General features: G+C 40.7%; 1 protein-coding gene across 5 annotated transcripts in view; it reads left to right on the top strand.

The window, feature by feature from the left end:
- The first annotated feature begins 660 nt into the window (after window positions 1-660).
- NR1H4 (nuclear receptor subfamily 1 group H member 4) overlaps window positions 661-18,198 on the top strand; it is a 71,841-nt gene continuing 54,303 nt past the window's right edge. For 2 of the 5 annotated variants that reach the window (XM_034773654.1, XM_034773662.1), the window contains exons 1-2: window positions 670-841; window positions 9,340-9,479. In XM_034773654.1, coding sequence (XP_034629545.1) covers window positions 9,444-9,479 — 36 coding nt within the window. In that variant the 5' untranslated portion in view covers window positions 670-841; window positions 9,340-9,443. Of the gene's footprint in view, window positions 842-9,339; window positions 9,480-18,198 lie in introns of all 5 variants that reach the window. The other 3 variants (XR_004646131.1, XM_034773638.1, XM_034773646.1) reach the window with 3 other exon arrangements.

Here is an 18,198-nt window from a genome sequence, read left to right on the forward strand (position 1 = left end):
CACCTCTCAGGGCTGACAGCTGCCTTCTTTCTCTTCTATCTAAGTACTTATATGGCCCCCACTGTGGCCAAAGTAGCTGAACTCCTCACAGACTTTAAAGATTGACTTTATCATCACACGGCAGGGATGTATTATCCCCATTTTACAGAAGGGGAACTGACGCACAAAGCATTTGAGTGACATGTTTAAGGTCATCAAGGAAGTCTTTGGCAGACCTGGGAACTAAACCCAGATTGCTTGAGTCTCAGACCAGGGCTGTAACTACTGTTCCCCAACAACCTCTCCTTAAAGCGCAGTAACACTCTGAAATGTTTGTTCTTTCCTGAGCAATATAAAAAGAACTGAGGTACTGAAGGAAAATCACAGAGCTGTCTTGGAACTCCAGTCTCCATGAGAACATGCAAGGGGCTTCCCACCTGCGTAAGGCCACTGGGTTTGGATTCCTATTTCTGTGTGAAATGGTCAACATCCACAACATGCCTTTTTACAACTGTCCCACTGTTTGTGCTGGTTTAGAACAAGATCCCCTCCCAGAGTGTCCAGTAAGCATACAAAAGTTCTGATCTGACTGACTTTCTGGATTTACAAAGTTTTAATACTTGAAATCTATGTTTAGATAGGTTAGCAAAGAAAGCATTGTTAATGAGTAATCTTTGTCCATTAGGGCAATGAGCCAATGAAGAGATGAGCCTAAGCCCAGAGTCAGCCGGTTATCACTACAGGCTTCTGTTAAACGTAAAAAAGCAAAACAAAAATGTTTCTGTTTGAAACTTATTAGGATTTTGAACCGAGTGCAGAGGCTTTCCACACACGGCCATTCTCAAGACTCTGGAAAAGGACAGTAAGTAATAATTGCTTAGTGGGTATTAATCTTGCTGTTTGATCATATTTAGTCATGGAATACAATTTTTTTCTCACTTACATTCTTTAATTAATGTAAATGCATCTTGAGGAGCTAGAAAAGTCAATGATCTGGACGCCAAAATCTCTAAATGTTACTTAAGTGAATTAAAAATATATTAATACTATAAGACAATGTAATCTCATCAGTATAGTTTGTGTGACAACAGATATTTTCTTTGAGAAAATTTCATTGAATTGATGAAAAAGTAGCGACCGTTAGGGTATGTCATCTTACATTGGCAAATATGGCATAACTTTAATAATAGGTCAATTCTATCTTGTTAATTTATACAGATCATCTTTATAGCAGCAGTAGGCATCTTTTACCTGTTAGAAACTGAGAGCATTTTAAATGTGTATAATGGGAGAAAAGTATATTGTTCTTTAGGAAAAAGTTGTTATTGTTTTATGTATTTCTCTTTTGTTTGCAAGTTTCAAGTACAGATGGTAGTGTTTCAAAATAAAGCCTCTTTTAAAGTTCAGAGCTTTGACACTTATTCTCACATAATCATAAGTAATGATACACAGTGTTGTGGTAGAAGCATCTACTGTCCAATTCCATTCACAGCTTTTAGAAAAACATCAGTTTGTCCTGAATTGTTCTGCTAGATATTTATGTTAAAAATAATAGGTAAGAAATGCTTTCTCTGAATCTATTGTTTATTATTATGTGCATTACACTAGCACCGAGAGGCTCCAACCATTTGGACCTCGGCGTACAAACAAATAGTAAGAAACAGCACCTGCTCCAGCATTTACAGTCTAAATAGGCAAGACAGACAGAGAGTAGTAGGGGAAAAAGAACGGCACGGAGACATGAAATGATTAAAGTCATGTACTAGCAGACCAGGATTAGCACCCAGGTCTCTTGAGTCAAATTGTAGTGCCCCATCTATTGAACCTCTTTTGAAAGGTTGCTCACTTTTGTGTCTTCACGTTTACATTATTTTTTTCCTCAGAAAGACCTATAAGTCAATATTCTACAGTTTAGCCACAGGAGAGCATCTCTTTATTGATCTAATTTTAAATGAATTGTTGAATTCCTACTGTAATTTTCAAACAAAGATCGAAATATTGTTTTCTTATATGTGTCACACAGTTCTCACACTAGCCCATGTTCTTCTCATTGCTTTATGTCATATGTTGTATTGGTTACCACCTGCCATGCAACTCAAAATTACCTGGTGACATGTGCTGGAAATAAAAATCTCCAAACTTGTTCATGTTTCTCAAATATTTTTTAAAGAATTAAAAAAAAAAGACTTAATTTTTTTAAGGCACTGCATTAATCATTCCAGAAAAGATGTAAGAGTCTGATTCAAAGCCCATTAAACTCAAGGGGAATCCTTCCACTGATTTCAGTAGCATTTGGGTCAGGCCCTAAAGCTATGCTAGTATTATAATGTCTTTTGGGGGTATTTGGTAGTTTGGGTATGTGAAGAACCGAACACTCATATTACCTTTTGGGGAAATGTACCTTACTAATCTTTATGTATGAAAAATTCTGTCCGTTGTTTTGTATCTTTTTCTTCTAATAACTAAAAATAGATTTGATCCCTCTCACTAAAGAAGATAACAAATATGACTAGATTTTCATGGAGTTTTTATGATAATCAAACTTACGTTTGTACTTTACCTGAAAATGTGTGGTTATGGAGCTTTTGCCTTTCAATTAACCTAGATACTTTTGAAATTAATTGCTTCAACAGAGCCCTGGTCTTGCTTAAACTGAAGCCAAAAGCAGTTTTGCTGGCTTTAACTCTAGTGGGGCCAGAAGCAGGCTGTATCCCCACTTTGAACTTTAGGGTACAAATGTAGGGGCCTGCATGAAAACTTCTAAGCTTAACTACCAGCTTAGCTCTGTTCCGCTGCCACCATTCCCAATGGATTCCCTCCCTGGGAAGCCTTGAGAAACCTTTCACCAATTCCCTGGTGAATACAGATCCAAACCCCTTGGATCTTAAAACAAGGAGAAATTAACCATTCCCCCTCCTTCCTCCCACCAACTCCTGGTGAATACAGTTCCAACCCCCCTGGGATCTAAAACAAGGAGAAATTAGCCATTCCCCCTCCTTCCTCCCACCAACTCCTGGTGAATACAGATCCAAGCCCCTAGGATCTAAAACAAGGAAAAATCAATCAGATTCTTAAAGAGAAGGCTTTTAATTAAAAAAAAAAAGGTAAAAATCATCTCTGTAAAATCAGTATGGAAATTAACCTTACAGGGTAATCAAACTTAAAGAGCTCAGAGGACTCCCCTCTAGTCTTAGGTTCAAAGTACAGCAAACAAAGATAAACACTCTAGTAAAGGGTACATTTACAAGTTGAGAAAACAAAGGAAAACTAACACGCTTTGCCGGCTATTTACTTACAAGTTTGAAATAGGAGAGACTTGTTTAGAAAGATGTTGAGAACCTGGATTGATGTCTGGTCCCTCTCAGTCCCGAGAGCGAACGCCCTCCCAAACAAAGAACACAAACAAAAGCCTTCCCCCCGCCCCAAGATTTGAAAGTATCTTGTCCCCTTATTGGTCCTTTGGTCAGATGCCAGCCAGGTTACCTGAGCTTCTTAACCCTTTACAGGGAAAAGGATTTTGGAGTCTCTGGCCAGGAAGGATTTTATAGTACTGTACACAGGACAGCTGTTACCCTTCCCTTTATAGTTATAACAGTGTGTATGGAATATATATCTCCATTTAATATGGAATATTAAAAATATATATTGAATGTTTGATTCTGTTGAAGTATAGCAGGGCATATCTCTGTAATGATAATATAAATGTTGTACTTAACTCAAAGTATTTAATAAGTATATGGTGAAAATAATCTCCAGGTGTTGGGAATCAGATACTGTTCAATATCTGAACTTTGTGATTTTGTCCTCACCCACAACTATTTCACATTTGGGGACAATATACACCTTCAAGTCAGCGGCACTGCTATGGGTACCCGCATGGCCCCACAATATGCCAACATTTTTATGGCTGACTTAGAACAATGCTTCCTTAGCTCTCGTCCCCTAACGCCCCTACTCTACTTGCGCTACATTGATGACATCTTCATCATCTGGACCCATGGAAAAGAAGCCCTTGAGGAATTTCACCATGATTTCAATAATTTCCATCCCACCATCAACCTCAGCCTAGATCAATCCACACAAGCGGTCCATTTCCTGGACACTACTGTGCTAATAAGCGATGGTCACATAAATACCACCCTATCCCGGAAACCTACTGACCTCTACACTTACCTACATGCCTCCAGCTTCCATCCAGGACACACCACACGATCCATTGTCTACAGCCACGCTCTAAGATATAACCGCATTTGCTCCAATCCCTCAGATAGAGACAAGCACCTACAAGATCTCTATCAAGCATTCTTAAAACTACAATACCCACCTGCTGAAGTGAAAAAAGAGATTGACAGAGCCAGACGAGTACTCAGAAGTCACCTCCTACAAGACAGGCCCAACAAAGAAAATAACAGAACACCACTAGCTGTCACCTTCAGCCCCCAACTAAAACCTCTCCAGCGCATCATCAGAGATCTACAACCTATCCTGAAAGATGATCTTTTACTCTCACAGATCTTGGGAGACAGACCTGTCCTCGTTTACAGACAACCCCCCAACCTAAAGCAAATACTCACCAGCAACCACACATCACTGAACAAAACCACTAACCCAGGAACCTATCCTTGTAACAAACCCCGATGCCAACTCTGTCCACATATCTATTCAAGTGACATCATCATAGGACCTAATCACATCAGCCATACCATCAGGGGCTCGTTCACCTGCACATCTACCAATGTGATATATGCCATCATGTGCCAGCAATGCCCCTCTGCCATGTACATTGGCCAAACCAGACAGTCTCTATGCAAAAGAATTAATGGTCACAAATCTGACATCAGGAATCATAATACTCAAAAACCAGTGGGAGAACACTTTAACCTGTCTGATCATTCAGTGACAGACCTGCGGGTGGCTATATTACAACAGAAAAACTTCAAAAACAGACTCCAACGAGAGACTGCTGAGCTGGAATTGATATGCAAACTAGACACAATCAACAAAGGATTGAATAAGGACTGGGAATGGCTGAGCCATTACAAACATTGAATCTATCTCCCCTTGTAAGTATTCTCACACTTCTTATCAAACTGTCTGTACTGGGCTAGCTTGATTATCACTTCAAAAGTTTTTTTTCTCTTACTTAATTGGCCTCTCAGAGTTGGTAAGACAACTCCCACCTGTTCATGCTCTCTGTATGTGTGTATATATATCTCCTCAATATATGTTCCATTCTATATGCTTCCAAAGAAGTGGGCTGTAGCCCATGAAAGCTTATGCTCTAATAAATTTGTTAGTCTCTAAGGTGCCACAAGTACTCCTGTTCTTTTTGCAGATACAGACTAACACGGCTGCTACTCTGAAACCTGTTCAATATCTGATTATCTAAAAGAATTCTCTTTGTTTTTCCATTGTTTCTTCACTGCAAATATTGTTGTCATATGAAAAACTGGATAAAAAGTGGCAAAATTCATATCAGCTTAGATTTTTTTTTAAATTAACAAAGGTAAATGTGGAAAGAATGTCTATTAAAAACTAGCATTCTAGCTTCCAAATCATGTCTGTGCTGTTTAATTCATTTGTATTTTAGTAAGGCCACCCCTTTCCTAGGTGGACATTGGTCTTCTATCCAATCTTTTTTTTTTTTTCAAGCATCTTCCTTCCATAGTAATACATTTTTGTTCTACCTGCAGAAAGAAGATCAGATAGTCATTTACTTTAGGGTTTATGCCAAGCTCATCTTAATATAAGGAAAGTAGATGAAAGATATACATTTAATCATTTTGGTAACCTACTACAAGAAGCTCTTGGAAATCATTTTGTTTTTGGGATAAGGAGCTTTGACTTAAGAGAGTGACTACTGATCACTGCTCATACAAAAGAACTGACTCTGGAAGGAGTGGTGATGCAACTTTAATGTTTGAGTTCTCAAAGAAAAATCTTCTACAGTTTGTGAAAACACCTCTGCCAAAATGCCATATGTAGTAAGAAAGACTCAGTCCACAGGTAAAGATGACATCACTTGCCACACACCAGATGATAGCAGCAGCATGATGACTCTATATTTCTGTTCACTGTGGACAAGATTCCATTAATCAGAACAAGTATCAGAGGGGTAGCCATGTTAGCTCTATCCACACACAAAAAACGAGGAGTCCGGTGACACCTTAAAGACTAACAGATTTATTTGGGCATAAGCTTTCGTGGGTAAAAACCCCACTTCTTCAGATGCATGGAGTGAACATTACAGATACAAGCATAAATATACTGACATATGAAGAGAAGGGAGTTACCTTACAAGTGGAGAACCAGTGTTGAAAAGACCAATTCAGTCAGGGTGGATGTGGTCCACACCCAGTAATTGAGGAGGAGGTGTCAATACCAAGAGATGGAAAATTGCTTTTGTAGTGAGCCAGCCACTCTCTGTGCATTTTTGAAGTTAACTGAACCAGCTTAAATTGGAGTGCAGTGCACTGCACACCACATATTGAATCCAGGAAGGGACTTAAAGCGAAGTATAACGCTGTATTAAATGCAGGCCTTGAGGGTGGGCGTGGCTCTAGTAAAATATAACAGTAAATCTGCATGTGGTAGAAAATGTCATGCCTGGATTTTTTAGAGCAATTTGATGATCTGGGTGTGGAGTTGAGAGAATGGTCTACACCACTGAGTGTATAAGAGAAATGTCAGACTATGTGGAGACCAAAAAATCACCATAAACACTTGGCTAGAAGTGGATCAGTATCCATCTCCTAAACTTTAAGACTAAACTGGTAGGAGAGGTGTAAGCTGATGCGTTCCCAGCATATTGAGAGGTGGCATTACAGCAAAAGTCAACCAGATTCCCTACTATGAACAAAAGACTGCTTTGGTATAAAAGTTTACAATGTGGCATAGTCAATTCACCTGCAGTGTTTCAGAGAGTAATGGAGCAGGTATTTCAGAGGTTAAACAGTGGTATTTGATATTTGCATGACACATTGATAAATGGGGAAGACTCAAAGGAACATGAAAGAAGCCTCTACAAGGTCTGAAAAGATTGTAAAAACATAAATGTAGTATTAGAGTTTAAAAAGTGCGCTTCTTCCAGAACCAGCTTGTTTATTTGCAGCACAGGACAGATGCAGACAGGATACATATCTTACAAATTAAGGCGCTAGCCACTGAAAAGGAAGCTGAATGCCAAAATGTTTCAAAGCTGAGGTCTTTTTTGGCTGTTGTTAATATTTGAATATGTATGGTAGTAGCACCAGGATCAGCCCTTTTGTGCTAGGCACTGCACAATCACATGGACAATCCCTGTCCTAAAGACCTGGCAGTGTGAATTATTCAATGGTAAACTATTACGCTTATCACTGACAAGGAAATATGAAAAAAACTAAATATTTATAGCACCTAATTACCAGCTCAGTTGCAGGAAAGTTAGATGGGTGCTAAGTCTTTAGTCCTGCATATGTCCTGGGGACTGTTGAGTCAAGTTTGCAGAGGTGAAAAGGGGCTCCCACAGCTGTTCTCCAGGAGCAAGATGCAGAAAACCTTTCCAAATGCCCTGAGCAATGGAGTTTTGTGCCGCCCCAGAGCAGCAGCGACTATAGTAGAGAAGCTGCTGGAGGAGAGGACAGAAAGACAGTCGGGGTTCCTATAACTGGCGATTAGTAAGGGACCTTCAGGTTTAGGAACTTGAGCGGGGTTCATGAGAGAGCTGCTAGTCTATAGTTCCATGCTTCCCTGGATCTTCTGTGGGGGAAACTCTCCCAATGGGTTGCCATCTTCTTGACAGCTCTAATTAGGAGTCATTAGAAGATATATTTTGGCAGGTCAGCCCATTTTGTCCCTTCCTGGCTGTCAGAGGACCCTGCCCCTTCCACTGGGACGTGGGAGGGCCACTGCTTTCCCTGACAGCACTCCCCAGTGATATACATTACAGTCAGGGAGTAGAGTGGGGAGGGGCTTGGAGGTGACCATGCTGAGCAGGAGGGGATGGGCTCTCTACCCCCATTCCAAGATACTGAGAGGCTTCTGCAGTTGTGGAATCATGAGTCTCTGCTGGCAATTGGTTTACATGTTTGCCACAGAAACATCATCTGGTCTATGATAGAAGCACCATTTGACATTTCTGTGTAAACTGTTTATCTCTGAATGGACAATTTTAAAAAGCCGTCCTAATTAGAGGACCTGGGTTTATGTTAGGAAAGAGCTTAATAGATCCCTATGAACCAATGTAAAAATAATTCTACACTTATTGTACTTGTTTCTAACATTAACTGCTTGCCAGTTGACTCAACTCTGGGATTTCTTCATATACTGAGACTTTATTAGACTCTTCCACTGTGGGTATGGAAGCTTTCTACAGCCTTTATTGGTTTACAGATACTGGGTTCAATTTTTAAAAGCAACTAAGTGACTTAGGAGCCTAAGTCCAATGGAAAGCCAATTAGGTGCTTTTGAAAATGTTACTCACTGATTTCATTTACCAGTGGACGTCTGAAACCCACACTATAATTTCAAAGTGAAGGAATGCTTCATTTGATAAAAAACTCTGAATACTGGGTCATAATAATAAAACAGAACAGGAAAGACAAAGCAAAAAATTCAGTTTTTTCATTATGTGCAATGAAAATTCAGCAGTTAGATTAATATTAAATTTTAAATTGCTTGAATTAAGGAAGCACTTTTATAAAGGGGAAAACCATGCACACATACCAATAGTCTCCCTAGTCAATATGGTTGTGGTTTTTTTCATAGCTTTTCTCTCTGTGTAATTAAAAAGCTCTTTGTGTTTTAAATGGGGAGAGTGCATACTGATTGCTAAAGCACATTGTCTTCCTGCTTGAGCCATGATACTCTGTAATGAAAACTGTAATCCTGAATTTGTGAATAAAGATGGGAGAAACTATACGTTTGTTTTGAGAACTTTGTTTTTTTTTTTTTTTTCAAAATATGGAAAGGCCAAGATTTTCAAAGACAGGAGCCTAAATTTAGGCTTTTATATCCATATTTAGGCACCTAAATAAGTGGCCAGATTTTCAAATGTGGTAAGCACACAACAGTGCCTATTGAGGCCCAATACTGTGTGTGCAGCACATTTAAAAATTCAGGCCACTTATTTAGGAAATTATGAAAGGATGTGACAGCATAATCCCCATCACCTTCTGTGGAAAGCAGAATGATCACGTATAAAATATGCCACCACAAGAAAAAGACGCAGCATTTTTTAAAAGGCTAAATTGTACATTATAATTTTACATCAGGGTTTGTTATAGTAAATATTGAAACAACCTTCAGAATTCTGGCCTGTAATATGTACACAAAAATGAATTATTATCTTGTTTCAGTTATCCTTGTTTCTTTATCTTTCAGGGTTTCCTTTTAGCCTGTGCCCTGACTGTCACATTGTTCTTCAATTAAAGACTAGATGGGATCTGAAATGAATCTAATAGGACATTCCCAGCTACCTGGTGCTGATGGATTTTCACTTCCTGAAGGTCCTAATCTATTTGGTAAGTCATCAAATTAGCTTAAAATGTATCTCCAGCAAATTATATCTGAACCAATAGCCTAGAATCAAAATATTGAAGTCCTACAGTCAGTTACTACGGTCCATGGTGTGCAATCAGTTTTTATGCAGAACTCCCCATTTAAATGCATTGCAAAATAAGGCACAGTATGTGTTGTTATGTGCACCCATTTAACAAAGCTTGTAGTTTACTATTATAGCACTATTCTGCTGCCATGATAAGTCATTCAGCAAGGATAGTCTATTCTAGGTAGGCAGGAAATGATCTTCAGGTTAGTTATTTATGTCAAGCTGAGCAGGTACAAAATATTTTTAGTCAATTTATAACTAAATGATGCTATGAAATAGGTATATTGCCTTCTTATATACATTTATGAAAATAATGTAATTGGTATTTAAACCATTACTCTATTTTTATAGAGACCATTAAAAACGGTGCTATTAACTTTAGTGCATAATAAAAGTTATAATAAAGGCTGCAAAATTCTGCATAGCTGAGACTCCACCGCATTTTTCCAATGTGAAACATGGGCTTGTTAATGAATGAAGAATACTCTGTCAATATTTCATGAGTACAGGGAAGCTGTCTTCTATTATATGTATTGCTGGGAAATAAGAAAATAATTAAGATAGCTGCCCTTTCTTCTACACCAATGTTGCCCTTCTTCTGAGTTGGAGCATATGTCTGGAGCCTTGCAAGTTGGCTTCCCAGTGGAGGAAAAAGTAGTGACAAGAAGTCTGGGAATATGATACATGTAACATGCTTTATTTATACATATGCATCAGTACTAAAATGCAATGGTCAAACAGCATGTAGGACAATCCCTTCTTCCAGGAATCTCAGCCCAACATCAACACCTGGTTCCCAGGGAGAAACTCTGCCACAAGAATTGACTAATCCAAGCCCTAGGCAGAAAGCAAACTCTCTTGCTGTTCACACGACTTCCTTTCTTCCACAGCATCCACTCAGAACTTTGCATAACCCAAAACTAACCACATCACAGCATGTCTCCCAATGCCATGTCTACACTAGGAGTGTTTTGCTGGTGTAGGAATACCAGTATACTGCACTGACAAAGTGCTTCTGGTGTGGATACAGCTATACTGGCAAAGCTGTACTTTGTACCAGTATAGTAAAACCACCCCTCACAAGCAAAACAAGCTATACTGGTACAAGCACAGCTTTTCCTGTATAGCTTCATCTACACTAGAGGCTTCTGCCAGCAGCGCTATGTCAGTCAGAGAGCACATCCCTGACTGATGTAACTCTGCCAGCAGAAGTCTGTAGTGTAGACCTGGCATAAGAGTCAAAACTTGCTCACATGCTAAGGAAAAAATTCTTGGAGGATTACGTGTAACCACATCACCTGATGACACCTGCACGGACAACTGCAAAGGGCCATCTTGGTGATTTGATCCATTTGCTGTATTAATTATTATTGTTGTTATTTATTTGGATTACATTTACTGCTTAAAAGCAACAGAGGGTCCTGTGGCACCTTTAAGACTAACAGAAGTATTGGAGCATAAGCTTTCGTGGGTGAATGCCCACTTCATCAGACGCAAGTGGGCATTCACCCATGAAAGCTTATGCTCCAATACTTCTGTTAGTCTTAAAAGTGCCACAGAACCCTCTGTTGCTTTTTACAGATTCAGACTAACACGGTTACCCCTCTGATTTACTGCTTAGAAGACACAGACTAGGTAAGGGCTCCATTGCTGTATTCACTGTATCGTGCCTGCCCTGGAGAGCTTGCAGTTGAAGGTCCAGGGGCACTGCAGTTTGCTGCATGCAGAGAGATTGCTATGCCTGTGTGGAGACCCACTGAAGTTAGTGGGACTCTGTGCAGGCACAGAAGTCTGCCTGTGCACAAAGAAATGCAGGATTGGAGTCTACACAGACAAGACTGACAAAGGTGGGATTAAGGTTATTGTTACTATCCATCTTGTATAGCTGGGAAACTGAGGCACAGAGAGAGTGACTTGCCCAAAGTCACACAGAAAGTCTGTGGAAGGGCCAGGAGATGAACCCAGATCTGCTAAGGGGCAGTGCAGTGCCTTAACAAAACTATTTTTCCTCTTTATGAATTTTCCTGTTCACTAAGGAATTTTGCATCTAAATATTTTTTGAAGGAAAATTTTACTTTCCATAAATTTGAAAATTTCCCTGGGAAAATTTGAATTTGATTATTTTTTTTCCATTTTTTCTCCAGGAAAATCAAAATGAAATATTTAATTTGGGGCTAGGGGTTGATCTAAATTGAAATATTTCAAGGAAGTTGTAGTTTGGGTGCTTTGTTCCTGCATACTCCACTATGGGCCAGGTTCCCTGTTTGGACCACATCTTAAGTACAAATTGTATGCTAAGATCACACCAGATTGTATTAATCTTTTCTCTTTCCGACTTCAGTTTAACAGTTAGCGTATGCCTGGATCCCCTGTGGCTAAACTGGAATGTTAATGAGCAGATGTTTAGGTTGGGAGCCACCATGAAACAAACTAAACCTATGAATGCTTAAACTTTAAAGGGATTTCCTCCCCCTCTCCCCCTTTGAATTTGGAGCCACCATCCTGTGCTGGGAGGTATATTTTAGGAAATTCAGTACTGTGCAGTTTTTAAAACAGCAATGAGTAGCCACAATTTTAGATATATTTGTCTATTTGTTAAATCCCATGCTCACAGGCTAAAATCTATGAAAAAAGGGTGGCATTCAAATTTTGGGGTTAAATTCTGGATTTATTTTCACCAGTAAAAGTCCAGAGTAATTTTGTTGGTTTTGATTGAATTAATCCAGATTTTCACTTGCGGGAGAGTAGATTTTGGCCCCCAAAGTCCACTATGTTATTAGTTCAGTGATATTTTCTGGAAAAGGGATTAAAGCTGGGCAAGGAAGTGTGTTGATTTAAAACATGTTCTCTTCAACAAGAGGTTGACCTACTGATGCCGAAATTGTCAGTTCCTGGGGCAAGGCTTGTACAATCCAATAGGACATGCATGAGGCAATAAATAATATGACATAGTAGCCAGAAACTGGTACAGGGACTTAAGAGACCTGGGTTCTAGGGTTCTGCTACTGGCCTGCTGAGTGACCTTGGGCAAGTCACTTCATCTCCCCGTGGCTCGGTTTCTCCACTGTACAATGGGATAATGATCCTTACCTCCTTTGTAAGGTGCTGTGAGAGTGAGGTATTATGTGTGTGTAGTGCCTAGCAAAATGGAACCTTGATCGAAGTTGGGGTATTTCTGTAATATAAATAATTAATGTATAATGGAATTGAATCAGGCCTCAAATTAGGAATTTCACCTATGCACAACTTTCAACTGTCCCTCTTTTAGAGGGATGTCACTCGATTTAGTCCCAAAGCTACTATGTCTCTCTTAAATTTGGCGTCCCCGCACTTTTATTGTTGAAAATTATTTGCACCAGAAATACAGAATCATGAAACCAAGATGAGAAAGTGTTATTTATACTAAGGAAATGACTCTGACTGCTTTTTAAATTTTGTGCATGAATACTTCTTTGTGTCCCTCAATTTGGTCTTTGTGACACATACTGTTTCAGATTTGGGCCTTGGCAGATTGAGACTTATACATGAAAGGTGGTTACAGGGGAATTTTATATTTTAAAGACACTTGGAACAGTTACATTTCTCATGCAATGCCTCACATATGATGGCTTTGATATAACAGGAGGAGCTGTTAAGTCTGTCAAAATTGATTTCTCTACAAAACATCCTCCACCCCTCAAAAATCTAAACACATTTTTCTTTTATGTTTTTTTTCAAGTATTGGCTTTGCTTTGTAGTTCATTCAGGCTAGAGCTACATGGAAGGCATTGTTAGAACCATAAGTGTATGTCTAAGTGTCCCTTTGAATGTACAGTTCTGAGTATTGGGGTCTAGTTGTTTAGTAAAGTTATGCTGTCATTGTGCATGTTTACACTGTGAAGCTGGTCACCATGGTAATCCTAAGGTAGCTCTCAAGTTTTATCAGCACTCAAGATTTATAGTTGCAAGAAGTTCAGTGTGTCCTTCAAGATAAACAATTTCACTTTTGGTGGCTGGAAACTGCAAATTGCTGTTTTAACAATATATTGCTAGGATAATGTATCTATTGTAGTTAATGTCTATTTAGTCTCTCACTTTTTAACTGAGATTTTGTTTGTGGAGTTATGAACTCCTGAAAAGAGGTGCTCCCTTTGGGAATGACAAAGTGACCTTCACCAGAGCAGCGCATGTGAAAGCCACTAAAATGTAGACATTTCTTTATTATTGTGTCTTCTATAACTGGAAAACAATTTCCATTTATCTACCTTGTCATTCCGATGGTTTAGAAACAAACCAGATGTCTAATACCTCTACACGACAAGCATCTCTTGTTTGAAGAAGTCAGCAAACAAATACATTGAACTACCCATCTATACCACGTTATTTGTAAGGAGAATGGGAACCTTCTATGGAGAGAAAGTTCCTCTTCTTCCCTCCTCCCTTATTCACCCACTGCTATGACAACTGTCCCTGAGAAGGGGCTCCGGAGGTCCATGGGATTTCCCAGGTGACCACCTCTATGAAAGGTAGAAACAGAGGGCATCTAGGATTTCCTTGTCCTGCAAGAAGGGGCAATGGGAATAAGTCTTAAAAGAGCAGAGAACCAGGAAATAGAGGGCAGTCAACTAGCCAGTGCCTAGAAGGAGCCTGCTGCTGGAACATACATACTTTCAAGATAGAGCTTATTTCCTTATAAAAACATATGAAATTGGATGTAGCTACAGTTGCATTTTTTATGTGGCAAAATTTTGGGATACCCAACAAGGGGTCAACTACTCCTCTTTTGATTCTGACAATGGTAAAAAAAATTGGTTGACACCATTAATAACTACAGTGGGGTTCATCATCCATGACTGATTGCACCTCTTGAGCACACTTGTGTGCAGTAGAGCTGATTGAAAAATTTCCAAATTCAAAACATTTCAATAAAAATAGAGTCAATTTTTTTCTCAAAAACACTTGTGAAAAATGTGTCCCTTTTTTTCGGCCAGCTCTTCTGTTTCCTGTGTTTTGTTTTCTGTTCTCTTTACCTTTTTTCCTCATTTTTATTGGTAAGTAGAAATGATAGAGAAAAGGAAAAGCCTTTCAAACTGGAGTTAAAACTGAAATGAATAGAATTAGATTACTAGCCTTTTCTCTCCCTCCTTCTTTCCCTATTTAGATAGTTCATTGTCTCCTCACTGGCCAAATGCTACTTATTTTACTTACCCAACAAAGTCCCATTGAATTGAATGGGACCAATTGTGTATAGGAACCAGGATATGGCCCAGTATCAGACCTTGAGCCAATTGAAAAGTGATACAACACAACCGGCCAAACCAGTGAAGTCAATGGGAGTTTTGCTAATTACTTCTATGGGGCCAGGATTTCACCCTATATCTCTAGGGCCTTATGCTTACTCATATTGAGTAATACCTTTCTTCTGGATTAGTGGCATTGGAATAATGGTAATTGAAATCATGAGGTCATTAGGTTTACTTGAGGAGTAAAGTACTATTCAGCATGAGTAAGGGTTGGCCAAGTCTAGTGATTTCTTGGCTGTTTCGTATCAGTGTAAATATCACTTGGAAATAACAGGGAAATTCAGTTAATTATTAACTATTTATCATGAATTAGTAAATAGACAACAAAAAGAGAATAGCTGTGTGAGCTTGACAGCATGAAACCATTTTTTAGTGAATTCAACCAAAACAAAATCACATTTCAAAATATTTTTTTCAATTTTTATAGGTATTTCCATCACCAATATTTCCCAAATGTTCCTCCAGTGATAGCAATGTGCTACAGCTAATAAATAAGCTATTAATATAGTGTATTTTAAAGATTGTTGGTTTTTCAGTGGAAGGCCCAGTCATAGGATGTAGAGGTCCATTGCTAAATTGCAGTTGATAATTTTATAAACCAAATTAAATCTATTATCCCCTCTTAAGACTGTTCTAATAATTGGGCCTACAAATTTACCCTAACTGTGAGTTCAGTGGTAAAAAGTGAGTGCAAGTTCATAAGATGTCACAATAACCTATACAAATGTTGATGGGAAAAGGTATGAAAGGAAGATAAACTGAATTAGTACCAACAATATATAATGTTTATATATAGTATATAATTCAAGGATTGTGTTAAGATCATGCATGAGGAACAAGAAAAGTTTAGAACCAGAGATCAAAATTGATGTCAGAAACTAGGCCCAATTGGTGGACAAAATAATGAGACGATGAGCTATTTCACACATCACTCTCTTTTGTGGCCCTTAAAGAAAGAGACTTTTAGAAAAAATGACTAATAGATTGAGTTTCAGCATCATGGCTGCCTAGGGTTGCCAGGCATCCAGTTTTCAATCAGAACGCTCAGTGGAAAAGAGACCCCGGCAGCTCTGATCAGCACTGCTGACCAGGCCATTAAAAGTCTGGTCAGCGGTGCAGCGGGGCTAAGGCAGGCTCCCTGCCTGCCCTGGCTGTGCGCAGCTCACGGAAGCGGCTGGCGTGTTCCTGCAGCTTCTAGGTGCAGGAGCAATCAGGGAAGCTTTGTGCACTGCCCCTGCCCCCAGCGCCGGCTCCACAGCTCCCATTAGCCGGGAACCATGGTCAATGGGAGCTGCGGAGGGTGGCGCCTGAGGGTGCAGGCAGCGCGCACTGTGCAGAGCTGCCTGGACACACCTCCGCCTAGGGGCTGGACATGGTGGCCACTTCTGGGTGCAGCACGGAGCCAGGGCAGGCAGGGAGCCTGCTGCGCCGCCGACCGGGAGCCACGTGAGATAAGTGCCGCCTGGACGGAGCCAACACCACAAACCTTCTGCCCCAGGTTGGAACCCCCTCCCCGACCCTAACTCCCTCCCAGACCCCGCACCCCCACCCCAATCTCCCGCCCCAGCCCTGAGTCCCCTCCCACACCCAAATCCCCTGCCCCAGGTTGGAACCCCTTACTGCACCCTAACTCCCTCCCAGACCCCGCCTCCCACCCACACCCCTACCTCCCACCCCAGCCCTGAGCCCCCTCCCGCACCCAACTCCCCTGTCCCAGGTTGGAACCCCCTCCTGCACCCTAACTCCCTCCCAGACCCCACACCCTCACCCCAACTCCCTGCCCCAGGTTGGAACCCCCTCCTACATCTTAACTCCCACCTGGACCCTGCATCCCCACTCATACCCCAACCCCCTATGCCAGGTCAGAACTCCCTCCTACACCCTAACTCCCTTCTGGACCCCGCACTTCCACCTGCAACCCCACCCCCCAGCCCCAGCCCTGAACCCCCTCCTGGAGCCTACAGCCCAACCCCCTACCCTTGCCCTGAGCCCCCTCCTGCACCCAAACTCCCTCCCAGCACCCACACCCTCTCCCGCACCTTGAACCCCTTATTTCTGGCCCTACCCCACCCCAGAGCCCGCACCCCCAGCTGGAGCCCTCACTGCCTCCCAGCCCAGTGAAAGTGAGTGAGGGTGGGGGAGAGCGAGCGACTGAGGGAGGGGAGGCTGGAGTGACTGGGTGGGGAGGCTCTGGAAGGGGTGGAGAAGGGGCAAGGCAAGGGTGTTCAGTTTTGTGCTATTAGAAAGTTGGCAACCCTATGTCTGCCACACCCACTGTCTCCTGGGATGCCAGGCCTTTGTCACCCTAATCCTGAAAGATGTCCTGATCTGATTGGGCCAGATGACATTGCCATCTCTAATGGCTCTGGCTGAATCCTGAACACCACCTGGGATGTGAGACTTCATTTCCCTTCCCCCATGTGCCCTTTTCTTTCCCCACCTTATTTCTTCTCTTTTCTATCCCTCTCCTTTTGTCTTCCGTCTAATCAGAATCTGAATTAACTGGGCAAAATTGTATATTTTGCAACACTGCTGTAAGCCTGTGTCCAGAAAAAGGCAGCTAAATTCAATGCCTTACACAGCCTAATGCTGGTACAAGTTTGTTAGGTCTCAAAGTGGCTGATGAGACACGTGCTGTGTTTGTGTTTCTCCAGAAGAGAGTGTGCAACTGAGAGTCAACACCAGAGACAGAAGCTGCATTTTCTATCTTTGCTGTACTTTTCTTTCTCCTTTGTATATGTTTGTCTTTTTTTCTCTTCTAGAAAATGGGATTGGACTTTAAAAACAACCAGCAATGCTGACAGCTCCAGCCCATCTCAGCTAACTTCTTCATTCTCCCCTACCCCAACCCCCAAAGGACAGTTGTTACCATCTTCAATACCATCTAAGAGACTGTCAAGGTCTTTTTTTTTCTTTTCTTTTTCTTTTTTTCCTTCTAATAACTGTCTCCAGCTAAAGGGAAAGGGAACAAAGGATGCTATTAAAATGAAAGCCATTTTTAATACTTTACTTTTCAAATGCTTTAACTATTTTCCCTTCTTTTCTGTATCTTTAATACAAAGATGGGCATAAAAGGATTATTAATGGTGCTTTGCCTGGGTGCTAAGTAGGCTGAGGTCTCTATGTTGCACAGTGACTGGGTCTTGTTAATACCTGTGGCCATATATTCCATCTAAATTAATACAACAGGACATAGCCACCAAATATGTGTGAAATCCCCTTGAACCCAACATTTTCTTCAACCGTTATCCCTTGCCCTTTCTACAAGGGACAAGTCTTTAGACATGAAACAATTTTATCTTTAAGTATGGACTGCATGCCTAAAATCTTACATATACATATAGGTGCACA

This window comes from Trachemys scripta, chromosome 1 (genome assembly GCF_013100865.1).
Source record: "Trachemys scripta elegans isolate TJP31775 chromosome 1, CAS_Tse_1.0, whole genome shotgun sequence".
Lineage (NCBI taxonomy): Eukaryota > Metazoa > Chordata > Testudines > Emydidae > Trachemys > Trachemys scripta.